We start from the raw sequence: 14283 nt of genomic DNA on the forward strand, positions 1-14283 counted from the left end.
TATTTGATTTTGAGCATTGATTGGCAAAGTATACATGATGCACACATTAATTGTATCATGTATTGAACACATTGTCAAATCGAGTGTTTTTATTTGCATTTCTCAGATATTGATTTGGCTTGGTGCTGTTTGATATTGGGAGATATTTGTATTTCGGCAAGTATATCCTTAACCATTTCTTTGTATATTGGTTAATCATGCATATATATATTATATATATTATATATTATATATAATATATTATATATATATCTATATATATATGTATATAGGCAATACGATACCGTGTGTAGACGAATATCAAAGGCAGCACTCCAGAAGGTTGTCAAAAATAATGTATTAAATCAACAAGACATCATTCCAACGTTTCGGTCCGCGAGCGGGACCTTTATCTGGATAATAGTTATTTTGCCCATTTCTGTACTGTATGTGTGTTTGGTGGTGGTGGGGGGGGGGTGATATTTATTTCTTGAAATGTATAGGACCGGTTTATTTTTTTGACACAAAGGGTTGGTTCCTTAGGTCTGCAGGGACCTCTGGAGACCACCTGAGGGCTCCCCAGATGCCCACGGGTACAAGGCTGCGGACTCATGGAACACACCTGCGGGGAAGAACCGAGGGCCCCACTTCTGTGGGGGCCCCATGGACCCATAAGGGACCACCCGAGGGCCCCCAGACCCCTGTGGGAACCACCCGAGGACCCTCAGACACCTGTGGGGCTGACCCGGGGACCCCCAGACACCCGCGGGCCCATCCGTGGAGACCCCATTTGGGACCCACGGTGACCCGCGTAGACCACCTGGAGGCACACGGCACCTGACGGGGACCACCCGTAGGCCTCCAGACAATGTGTGAACCCTTTGGCTGGGCCACTATGGGGCCTGCGGACACCCGCCAAGTCCACCGGGGACTCCCGTGGGCCTGGGGTATAAACCTTGTATGTCAAAGAATATATCATGTTGTATGGGGGGGCACAGGGGGTGGGTTATGTATTATTTATTAAATATAGTAATGTTTATTGTGGGGCTGTGTATTGTTTTGATTGTGGGTAGTGGGGGTGGGGGAAGGGGTTATTGTCCCTGAGCCTGGGTAAGTCTCCCGGGTGTGTAGTGGGTGAGGGCGGTTAGGCCTTCCGGGTGGGGGTAGTGGGGGGTATTTAGGCCTCCCGAGTGAGTGGTGAGTGAGGGTGGGTAAACCCCTTAATGACTGTCGCGGTTAATAACCGCTAAGGTGATTAAGGGGTTAGGGGACATTAGATTGGCTCTTTTTATTCTTGTGTATGTTTTTCAGAACCCGAGGGCATGGACGGTGATGAAGATGAGGCTGGCCTTCATCGTGGGTGCCGGACAAGGGTGAGTGCAAAATGTATTTATTTTATTTATTGTGATTAATGTGGATATGTGGATAATAGTCATTTTGCCCATTACTGTATTGTATGTGTCAATGGGGGGGAATGGGGGGGGCTTGTTTACAGTATTGTTTACTTTTTGGGGACACACCATTGGTACCGCATGCTTGCGGAGGGCCGCGGGGACCCCCGGACGGCCGTGGGACCCCCGCAGGGACCCCCGTAGTCCAACGGGGACCACCCGTGGACCATCCGGGGTCCCCCGTGGTGTCAGCCGGGGTCACCCGCGGGCCTGTTGTATGGATGGTGTGCCTGCAAAAAGGTAAACAAAGAAATATTTTCTAAGTCCAGCTCCTTTTGCGCCCGCCTTTAGCTGGCGCGTTTGTCAGGCACATTTTTAAAGGCCGATTCACTTAGCGCTGCTTAGTGAATCTCAAGCACTGGCAAAAATCAGCGCATTAGCCTGATCGGGCGCATTTTGCGCCAAGGGCTGAAAAAAGGCCTTTTAAGAGCGATAAAGTGCAGTTATCACTGCTTAGTGAATTGCACTGCAGCCTTTATCAGACTTAAAGGGTACTTTGCGCTCTTAAAGTCACTTATCGGAGTTTAGTGAATCGGCCCCATTGTATCTGCTGTCACAATCTCCATGGGTAATGAATTCCACATTTTAACTGCCCTTACTGTAAGGAACCCTTTCCTTTGGTGCTGGTGAAATCTCCTTTCCTCTAACCTAAAGGGATGCCCCCGAGTCCTTTGTATTGCCCTTGGGATGAATTGTTGTTTTGAAAGCTCCCTGTACTGTCCCCGATTATATTTGTATATAGTTATCAGAGCCACTTTTCTAATGTAAATAAATCTAATTTAGTTAGCCGCTCCTCATAAATTAGATTGTCCATCCCCTTTATTAATTTGGTGGCTCTTCTCTGCACTCTCTCTAGTTCCATAATGTATTTTCTAAGGAGTGGTGCCCAAAATTGTACTCCATATTCAAGGTGTGATCTTACTAATGCTTTGTAAAGGGGCATAATTATGTTTACTTCCCTTCCATCCATTGCCCGTTTAATGCAAGATAAGATCTTGTTTGCCTTTGCAGCTACTGCATGACTTTGTGCACTATTGCTAAGCCTACTGTCTACCAGCACTCCTAAATCCGTCTCCATCAAGGATTCCCCCAATTTATCCCCATTTAATTTGTAAGTTGCCTGTTTATTCTTGCTTCCCAAATGCATAACCTTACATTTATCTGTATTAAACCTCATCTGCCATTTACCTGCCCACGTTTCCAGTCTGTCCAAGTCCTTCTGGAGAGAAATTACATCCGGCTCTAATTCTACTACCTTACACAATTTAGTATCGTCAGCAAAGATGGAGACTTTGCTCTCGACTTTGGTCTGTGAGTTCAAGAGGGGGTAGCGGCAGGTCTCAGGGTAGGGTCTAGCGCGACTGCGCCTTTGTTAGACACTTTAGTAGGGTTATCAGATTCGGAGTTGGTAATGACAACTGCAGAAATGGTAGAGAGGGGAATAAGGAAAGGGGTGAAAGGTGTATGATTTAAGTTATAAGGAGTCTTATGTGTGTTTCGCGAGTGCCCTTGGTCTTCACTTGGCTGTAGCAGTTATGTAGAAGGACAGGACATTAAATTGGTTATTCTCAGGGTCTAAGGAGTTAATAGGGAAATCAGACAGGAAGTCAGATGCAAGGAATGGGCTATTATGCAGGTCCCCAAAACATTTCACAATTGGCTGCAGGCGTTTGCTATCTTGGCAAGTGTGGTGGGGGAGAAGAACCCGCAGGACTGTTTCTCTCTGTTTAAGTATTTGGAGACAATTAGGGAGGCTTATGGAGTGTAAGGGTGGTTTCGTGGCTCTATGATGATGCGTTCCGACAAAAGGATGTCGGTGCAAACTCATATTTCATGGGGATATAAGGACATGGACCTTTGGCTGTCTGTGATGACGCCCCAGAGGCCATCTCTCTTCCAGCAGGGTCAGTGTCTTGCAGTCCTCCGGGGAGGCAGCTGGGGCAAAACCCGGTATCTACTGTATGATCAACACGGAAAAATGTCAATTTGGGGTGGGATGCAAATTCCGGCATGAAGGATGTCCATCCTGCTTTGCAATGTTTTAAGATAGGGACGTTTGGTGGGTATAGGTAGCGAGGAAAGGCGGTTGCGAGTCAGGCTTCAAAGCCGGCAAGCATGGTAACATGCCCCCCTGGCTCCCGGATTATCCAGATAGGGAGTCTGCTAGGATAATCTATCTCCCCCTTCCCCACCTTAGGATGGCTTGGAGTGGGGCTTGGAGTTGGGTTGTCGGCGAGGCCAGTTTTAGGGGTAAAATGTCATCTTCTGTGGCAGTCTTGAGGGGTGGGGGGGGGAGTGAGTTGGACAATGGTGTGTTACCAGGCAGGCCTGTAAGATTGATGATCTAATCTGTGGAAGGGCTCTGGGTTTGGCTGGGGCGGCATGCTTTAAGGGTCCCTCCACCTGTTACGGTTTGTTACCCAGTGTTGTGTTTGATGTTGCACCTGGCAGGGTCGGCATGTAGCAACCAAGTGGGAGCCACGGTATTCGTGGGGTTTGCCTTGCCTGCTAACCCCCACCCGATTACTGTTGGTATTTTAAACAAGAGTTATTAATAAAGCTGTGGCCTTTTTTTCCCCACATTTCAGTGTGTGTCGTTAGTGGGTGTGGAAATTGGGTCAGGTCGGGCGGTAGTTCCCTTCCTGGACCACTTATGAGGTCCAGAGTCATGTATCTTATGGGTATAAGATAAACCCAACCTCTCAGAAAAAGCAAAGCATTTAATGCCCCTAAGTTATATTGACAATGGCTTAATCTTTACTATATTTTTCAGGCTGATTTACTCAGTCACACTTTAGGGAGAATAATTAGTATAAATTGTAACTAACAACGACTGCAGATAAAAACAAAATACATTAATGAAAGATTTTTTTGGTGTGACAATTTAGACAAAATAAGCACCCACAACATGCTCTATATTAACTTAGTAGCTCTTTGTAAAAAATCTTTTGTTGTTATAATGCCTTCCCCTTAAAATGTTCTACTACACTGTCAAGCTATTTTTTTTTAACAATGTGGTCATAGCAGAGCACTTCCATAAGCAAAATGCAAGCAAGATTCTAATACAGAGATGTAAAATTTATGCCTATGTTTCATATTGATTTTTCAAGAAGCTAAGCAAATACAAATATCACTTGTGAGCACATACACGTCTCAGGCAGGTCTGCAACCCTGCTTTGCATCATTATCTCTTAGGCTAGGTCCCCAGTGCCTGCTGCAGCGTGCGCTAAGGCGTGCGCTGCAGGAACAAGAATGTCCCCTCAATGGACCGGGCTCACTAGCTGCCTTCGCACGCAATTTGCAGCCGCGTTGCACGATGAGATTTTCAGAAGACAAGAAAATTGTGTTTACAACTAGCGACAGCGTCACATGGGTCTGTGACAACCAATGATAGGGCAGAGTTTCTCAAGCCAAACATAGTGAAAGAACTAGCAGCCAATCAGAAAGCATAAGAGGATGTTACGTCCTGGTCACGCCCCCACGACGCAAGTCCCTTCGCAGATTGGTGAGACTGCAGATCGCGGCTTTCATACGTGCACGCGCCGCCACCCCACCAGGTGCATGAAACAATGAGTTCTGGGGCCGTAGCCTCAGCATGCAATGCTAATCCATTTTAACACGGACAGCTGTCTGTGAGAAGGTTCACTGGCTATGCACTTCTTTAACCCAGGCGGTGCTGAAAAGCTGTGTACTATGGCAGGCATCAGCTTATAGGGGTTATCCATGTTAAAATGGATAAAAAGCAAAAAGTGACACTGGGTTGCAGACCTGTCTGAGATATGTGAATGTACCCACAAGTGATATTTTTATTTGTTGTACACTGTATGGTGGAGGCTTTTTGTCACTTTTTTTACCCACCATAGCTCATTTAATATCGAGAAGCCAACAAATTATTGAAGCACTATGAAACCCCAATTTTACCAACTGTTAATTCATATTTGTGATAAAAGGTCACACAATGCCAATTGCGACCAGTGCCTAAATATGTGACATATTTCAAATTCTATAAGAGGTAAATACAGAATTATACAAGAAATAACCATTTTCTATTAGATAACATTTTTTTTTTATTCGAGACATACTGTAGTGTGCCATAGACACCTTATATCCTATTAACTTAAATGGTCTTTAAGGTATCTTCAAGTGCCAAATGTGTCTTACAGCAGGGGTGCTCAACTCCTGTCCTCAAGACCCCCCAACAGGTCAGGTTTTACAGTAAGAATATCCCAGCTTCAGCACAGGTAGCTCAATCCGTGACTCAGTCAAAGACTGAACCACTGATTGAGCCACCTTTGCTGAAGCAGGGACGGATTGAGCCACCTGTGCTGGGACATCCTGAACACCTGGCCTGTTGAAAGGGCTTGAGGACTGGAGTTGAGCACCACTGGGCTTATGGCAGTACATATGGACTTTGTAACTTTGAAGGACAGATTTGCATTTCTTTCCAATTTACTCACTTTAATAATATGAATTACTCTTCTTACCACTGGAACCATTTTTATGTAATTTCCCGTCAATAGTAATATCTACGGGATCTGTAAGCGTTGTGCATTAAGTGGCGTCAGGTGGAACTGTTCATATTAGTAGTGCTCTAGAAAATATTACATTTGCTTTTTCTTGAAAATTATAATGCATATTTAATCACTAGCACATTCCCTGCCAGAGAGGCTAGCAATGTGTCGGTACATGGTTACAAAGCCTTCGCAGAGTATCTCAGGTATATTTGCAATTACTGGAAGGGTCACACTGTATATTCTAAAATTTACCAACCAGATTCTGTATAACAGAATACACGGAAACAAGAAAGATGTCTTTAGATATCATTAAAAAAAAAAAAAAAGTTTGTTTAGGTGGTGTCACAGACTGCATGATACATATAGCAAAATAGGAAAACTGTAAAAATCTGTGTATGTTACACTGCGGAGCATATGATTAAACTCAACCAACGAAGCTCAGAGATATTATTTAAACGTTGCAAAACAGAAAGTTTAAAGAAAGTCAGCTGTTGTACGGCAGAAATAGCAGGTCAAGTTGGTATTGTTGTTAGCCAGTTAGTTTAGAAGAACACAATGATCATTTCACGTGTAAATGATGGGCACTCTAGACTTTGGTCCGCACTGTATAAAAAGATGTAGATTTTTACCATGGTGGATAATGCCATTCTCCAGTAAAGCTTGGCCAAGATTAACACCTTCCTCTGGTTTGTGAATTTCTCCGATTTCCAGTAACCAGTCCACAAATTCACTGCACAAATCAATAAGAAATGAAAAAAGTTTCAAACTAATGCACAGTATTATTGTGACATATCATCGCCCTAACCACACTGATTCTGTTTTACAGTCAAAGTCTGCACAGCACCATGACTGCACAGCACCGTGACTGCACAGCACCGTGACTGCACAGCACCGTGACTGCACAGCACCGTGACTGCACTGCACCTTGACTGCACACTGCACAGTACCGTGACTGCACACTGCACAGCACCGTGACTGCACACTGAACAGCACTGAGACTGCACACTGCACACTGCACAGCACTGAGACTGCACAGCACTGACACTGCACACTGCACAGCATTGTGACTGCACACTGCACAGCATTGTGACTGCACAGCACCGTGACTGCACAGCACAGCACCGTGACTGCACAGCACAGCACTGTGACTGCACACTGCACAGAACTGTTACTGCACAGCACCTTGACTGCACAGCACTGTGACTGCACAGCACTGTGACTGCACAGTACCATCACTGCACAGCACCGTGACTGAACACTGCACAACACCGTGACTGCAAACTACACAGCACTGTGACTGCACACTGCACAGGACCATGACTGCACAGCACCGTGACTGCCCACTGCACAGCACCGTGACTGCACACTGCACAGCACCGTGACTGCACACTGCACAGCACCGTGCCTGCACACTGCACAGCACCGTGACTGCACACTGCACAGCACCGTGCCTGCACACTGCACAGCACCATGACTGCACAGCACCGTGACTGCACAGCACCGTGACTGCACAGCACCGTCACTTAGCCCTCTGACTGCACAGCACTGTAACTGCAAAGCACTGTGACAGCACACTACACAGCACCATGACTGCACAGCACTTTTTTTTCTCAATTGCCCTAACTATTTTATGGATTACCCAAAGGTGCAGAGAATAATTCCAAGCACGTGAGTCAAGTCTTCAGCTTTGAGTAGGGACTTAAATGCTAAAGTTCAAGGAATCTTTCATGTATATATATATATAATATATATATATATATATATATATATATATATATATATATATATATATATATATATATACACACACACACATACATATTTATTTATATTGTGTTACAGATGTAATGTAGGTACTGTAACACTTTACAGAACTATGGTTGCAAGACAGTACAGGGAGATAATATACAAAGTGTCAGAGGAAGTTAACAGTGGTTAGAATCCTTGCCTTGTTCTTGCTTCACCTTTTATTAAACACACAGACACACAGATACCCAGTAAGCTCATATATACATCCAATATGACAAAAATACACAGTGAAATGCCTATATATTCTCTTGAAAAATGGTCATTTACTTTAACCCTTTGGCCAAAGCATTATAAGCCTGAGAGCCACTTCAAGGCATATCACAGGTCCCAACACTAACTGATTACAATTCTTATTTACCTGTATAATAACAGAAAGAATGATCTGCATTGGATCTGTCACAACCAGCAGAATGAACAGACCTGTACATATGGAAAGGGGGGAGGTGAGAGCTTAAAACCTGGGGAGGAGGGGCCAAAACAGCTGAGACCAGCTGGACAAAGTTAATAAACACACAGATACCTAGTAAGCTCATTTAAACCCCCAAAATTACCACAAAATATATATCATATATATCATATATATTTCCATATAATGCTTTGGCCAAAGGGTTAAACAAAATAATACAAATGGAGTAATAAGTGCGCAACCATATATAGTGCTAAAATCGGTGTGAAAGTGCACTAGGATAATATAAGTGATAACAAATATATAAAAATATACGTGAACTGGTATACAGTAGGAGCGTCTGCAGCTGAATAAAGGGTGGCTCAGCATGAAATGCTGTTTTAATATTTCCCTGATGTACGCACATTACCTATCCTTGGATATTTAATACAATGTTATCCCTGATTTACTTCACTATGAGCGTTGTGCTCTGTTTTTTTTTTGTTTTACCTGTTTAAACTAAATAACCCTTTTTCAAGATATATATATATATGTATTTCACTGTATTTTTGTCATATTGGATGTAGCTCTGGGCTCCCTTGGTGTTTTCTTTCTTGTAGTAAACCTTTTATTAAGAGTAAATACAAACAGGAACAAATTCTGTATACTCCGAAGCGACTGTTCAGGCCGCTCTCGGACAAAAATCCCTATTACTTTAATGTGGCTTTTTGGCTGAAAAACAGTCTGAATGGCTTCTTAAGGGTATATACAATTTAACACTGAGCTGGGGAAACGTTCGGTTCCAAGGCTAAAATGAGGCGCTGTAGGTGAACAAGGTGGAATATTATTGAAAGCAATTTATATGAAACAGAAACACAAATAAGAAAATCTATCCAACACAATGACTGCCATTTTTAGTTTGCCTAAGTCAGCAAAGAAATGAAAGTGCTAAACTTATTTCTGAAATAAAGTCTCTACCTCCCAAGAAAGCATTTTGGAAACGTAGTGAGTTTCTTTTTTCTGTCTTTGATTAGGTTTCCTTGTTTGCACATCATTTTATAGAGTTTTTCTCCCTGTTCTGATATCATCATCCAGGTATCTTGTTCCATGCCCAATGTCAAACCTGCAAAGCAATAAAAAGATTGAGATTTGAGATAAGTCTTCAAGTCATTTCAAATTTGGTTTAATAATTAGTTAATATTTCAGTCAAACATATTGTCATTGTGGCAATTGACATGATATTGTTAGTTAGTTTAGTCCTTTAGGGAATATGGTCCATGTCCACTAAAGTTAACACAATCAACATATTTACTTTCTCTGAGCGATAATTCTTTCAAACACTGTTTACATGCCAATGTCAGCCCAATATTTTTAAAAACATGTATCATAAAGTTAGCTATGTACCCAGTATTTAGTAAGCTTCAATAACTTCCAATAAAGGATTCACTGGAAAAGATATTGCTTACTTGTATAACTTACTTCAGACTGGACTTAAGGTTCTCATTAGATGAGAAACAAGAAAAGGGAAAGAGAGTAACAGAGAAAAAAAATAAGAGAAGAAGAATGATGACATGGAACAAATTCTCAAAAAGCAAGAATGAAAAGAAGGGAACTGAAATTGAATGATATTCCGATGAGAAGCAGGAGAACAAAGAACAGAAGAGTGCAAGGAGAAAGAGACAGACGAAGGAGGAAGATATAACAAAAGGAATGGACAAAATGAACTAAATACAGATAAGAAAAGAAAGAATGAAAGACTATGAAACCCAGACAGAGAATGGTAAGAAACAAACATGCCACATTGAATTAGCTGGGAGGCCATCTTTTCTTGGCTCTGGAAGGTTTAAGTGTCATTATGTAAAGATGCAAGAAAAAAGGGTAAACCAGCTTTTCTTTATTAATAGGCCTGTGCGAGTGTTTTTCGTGTGTGTGTGTCTTGTTTTGTATGTCCTGAATGTCTTTTGTTGTCAAGTTTACACCTTCCATCCCAGTGTTTTGATTTACTGCACCATAATATGTTTCTTTTCTTTTTCCACATAATACTTCGTTGATGTGAGAACCCTCAAATACCAGCATTATTAGGACTCCATTTGGACATTACACCTTATTGGTTTGGTTTTTATTATACTTTCTGTGGCGCCGGTTTACCCTTTTTTCTTGTGTCCTTGACTGACTGTACTGTCAGTTTTTTACTTGGCTGCCAGCATCTTTTATCACATAAGTGTTTTATATATATTAGCGCTGTTTTACACCATTCTTTTTTCTGTGATTATGTAAAGATGACTTCACAGCTTATGGAATATGGGCTAAAGAACCAAAACATGCTTTAAGCAGATTTGCATAGCTTAAGAAACCTAGACATTTGTATGTTTCTACAGGATTCAATGATCTAATTATGGTGGTAAGAGGAGCTACAGAGTACGAGTGCTTTATGGATATGTTGGATCCAAACAATGAAGTATGGATCCAACAAACAACTGTTGTGTTGTTTTCTCTAAAAGGTCACAGTAAATGTGGCAGCAACTCCACAACATGTAGTGATTGTTCGTGCTTGTTGATAATCAATCTGGAATATACTGGATACTGTACGTAAACCAAAGTGTAATAAAACGTATATATTTCAGAAATGTGACATTCCTCCCTTGAAAGAAATATAAGCATGTATTATTTAAGTTGTGCATGGGTTTAATACTGACAAATGAGATGTGCCGTGGGAGATGTGCATCTATGGCCTAGGGCAAATATCATGTTAATAGTTTTATTAGGTACGGTTGTCATGGAATTTTATATTTCTCTCCGTTTTTATTGGAAAGGTTACTGTGCACATTTTTGTTGAGGTCTAACAGTGCAGTATGTACTAGCTGGAACAATATATTATATAAAACATATCTAATTTATGGACACTGTTTACAATTGTTATGGTATTTACAAGAGGTTTATTTAGCTATGAGTCACCTTGCATCCTGTGCTGAGTGAAATGCATTCCTCTAAAAGAGTGTTTATGTAGAACTTACAGGAACACAGCAGAAACATGTCAAGTGGTGATTATCTGGCTTGGTGGGACTTCCTCTGGCTAACCCATGTTTATCCACGTAACATTATTTCAGGCCTACAAATAATTATTTATAACTATTTACTGCTGAGAAATACCTCATAGTTCCTTCTAGCAGTAAAGAGGTTTTAGTTCATTTGAAGTCTTCACCCAAATGCAGCAAATACAAACCTTGGTTAAAATATAGCTACTTTTAATGCATTTGCAAAATTTGAACCACAAAGACAGTGCTACTGACATTATTTACAAAGAGAGGGGGAGTTGTCTACAAGTTACAAAGTAAATGGTACAGGGTAGCTGTTTTTCACTGGATCCGTGTATTACTAGCACACCAGTTAAACGTTTAACAGGCACATGGACAAAATGAACTTACCGTAAAAGGGATTTGTAATGGATACCATAGGTTACATTGTATTGTCAATTAGGTTGGTTCATCTAGGCATAGAAATTCAATACCAGAAAGAGTTGTAAAATACAACTTCTGGGAAAAGATTAAATCTAATGGCTCGTACAGTATTTACTAAGCTGCTACTGCATATGACACCTTCTGATGCTGAAAGTGACCTTACAGTCCATTGACTTACCTAATATACTGCTTAGTAAATATGGCTCAATGTCTTTTACTCTGTATTGCTATCACAGTATTTGTGTCAAATTGATTAAGATGTGATTGCTCAGTACTAATAAAGGCCATTTTGGCTTCAATGAGTTTACAATAAGAAGTGTTAATCTATTTTATATACAGTAAGTGAAACTTGGCCAGCCTGCTTTGAGGCTTACAGCATACTGTATCCAGCCTGTTATACTGTGTGTCAGTTTACTTCTCATACAAATCAAGACAAGACAATATGAATTCACTTACTTTTCCTTCTTTCCCTCTCCTTTAATATAGCTTCCAGCCATTTTTGTTTGTCCTCGGGTGTTTTTGCCAGGCAGACAAACCACTTGTTCTTGGCTGTGTTATGTATCTTCCAGCCACTGACAACTATATTACCGCTACTGTGGTAATCAGCTAGAATTGTAACAACAATCAAGTTACTCTCCAGAGAATAACAAAGGGTGTGACAATTTTTTTCATAGCAGAAATCTTAAGAAGAGGCTAAATCATAGAAAAGAGGAATGTATGAGAAAACAATCAATATTAGAAAGTATAAAGTTAAATACAATTTCTAGAATATACCTGCACTGCTATACAGTACCTAGCATAGTATTGATACAATTAACATTAGGCTTGATGACAAATTACATTTTTAGAAGCCAGAAAGACAAAGTAACTGGTTTCAGGCACTCAGTCTACAAATGTTTTTTTCCCACCGTCAAGATCAGCAGCATGACGAGTAGGCCACTATTCTTACCAACAGAATATAAAATAAAGCTGTCTCACATTTTAATCTGGTCTGTAACTATTCCATACACCTATAACATATATTATCATTAAATGTTCATGCAATGTAATGTATTACACTGTACATTTAATATAACCATGTATTTGTCATCATAACTCTGTGCCGAGGACATACTTGAAAACGAGAGGTAACTCTCAATGTATTATTGAAGTAATAATCCCAAAAGCAACAGTGCATTCCTGGAAGAGTTGAAGGCCCGACGCGAAGCCGAGGGACTTTAACCCAGCCAGGGCATTATTGGCCAGTAATGCCCTGTTCTGAGGGGATTATTACTATTATAGGCTAAATGTAGGCTTTTTTTACTTTTCATTGAAAAAAGATACACTTTTATAGTCATTGATTTTTATTAGCATGGTTGTCAACATTCTTATGCTTTAACTGCAAGAGTATTAAAAGGAAATTGTACCTACACACAGCCCCCCCTACACACACACACACACTCACACACATAACCACACACACACACACACACACACACACACACACACACACACACACACACACACACACACACACACTCTGCAGCCCCCCTCTACACCCACAAATACAGAAACACACTGCAGCCCCTGTAAACCCACAAAACTGCAGACACACACAAAAACACACTCTGCAGCCCTCCTCCACCATCTACACCCACACACACACCCACACACACTGCAGACACACACCAACAAAACAGACTGCTGCCCCCTCTACATCCACAAAAACACACCAGCAGCCCCCTCCCTACACCCACTGTAGCCCCCTGTAAACCCACACACAGCAGACACACACACCAACAAAACACTCTGCACCCCTCCTCCACCCACAAAACACACACTGCAGCCTCCCCCTCTACACCCACAAACACACACCAACAGAAGACCCCCCACACACACCAATAAAACACTCTGCTGGTCCCTTTACACCCACAAAACACACAACAGAAACATAAAACCTTTCCACTCACTCTCCTGTGCATAGCTCTCTGCAGGTAGGGTGGGGGAGGAGTCAGTGCCTTGCTGCTGCCTCCTGTCCAATCACCTCTCCTGTCTAAGAGCTGATCTCACTCTTTGTGAATGAGAACTGAAAGCTGATTGGCTGAAAAACTTGGCAGGGTGCCCAAAATTCCGGGCCATTACTGATTGGATAATGCCCGGATTTTTAACCAATCAGAGAGCAGAGATCTCAATAATGCCCGGAATTTACCAGCTTTAGCCTATAATTCCTGGTAAAACATTTTATGAATAAAAAAATATTACACAGAAGTTAAATGCTACACCAAAGATGCACTGATTTTTGTAAACTGGTGGTGTTCCAATAAGGGAGTATTCCAACCAGACATCTACAATGTGTGAGCTTCAACTACAGCAAAGTCAACTCATTTGTGATGGCTCCAAAAAGCTGCATAAGGCTACACTTATAGTGCTGGCGACGACGACGTCAGGCTACGGTCGCTGGAAAAATCAAATTGAGATGACTTCCAGCGATCGCGACCAGGCCGCCGCTCCGTCCTTACTATAACCGCACGCGACGGTGGCAATGCATTTGTTTTGACGCGACGTCGCATCACTGTCGCCATCACTATAAGCGCAGCCTAATGCTTACACCCAGAAACAAATGGGTCTCTGCCTCTCACTCAGCTGATCCATATACATTGTTTCCAATCATTTCATTTAACAAATCAAATATTACTGGTGATTACGAC

General features: G+C 41.8%; 1 protein-coding gene across 2 annotated transcripts in view; it reads right to left on the reverse strand.

The window, feature by feature from the left end:
• The window catches only part of PREX2 (phosphatidylinositol-3,4,5-trisphosphate dependent Rac exchange factor 2), a 330482-nt gene that overhangs the window by 197632 nt on the left and 118567 nt on the right, over positions 1–14283 (reverse strand). For both annotated transcript variants that reach the window (XM_075583773.1, XM_075583771.1), the window contains exons 9-11: positions 12053–12202; positions 9117–9261; positions 6574–6674 (exon numbers count right to left, since the gene is read on the reverse strand). In XM_075583773.1, coding sequence (XP_075439888.1) covers positions 6574–6674; positions 9117–9261; positions 12053–12202 — 396 coding nt within the window. The remainder of the gene's footprint in view (positions 1–6573; positions 6675–9116; positions 9262–12052; positions 12203–14283) is intronic.

The sequence above is a fragment of the Ascaphus truei genome, chromosome 2 (assembly GCF_040206685.1).
Source record: "Ascaphus truei isolate aAscTru1 chromosome 2, aAscTru1.hap1, whole genome shotgun sequence".
Taxonomy (NCBI): domain Eukaryota; kingdom Metazoa; phylum Chordata; class Amphibia; order Anura; family Ascaphidae; genus Ascaphus; species Ascaphus truei.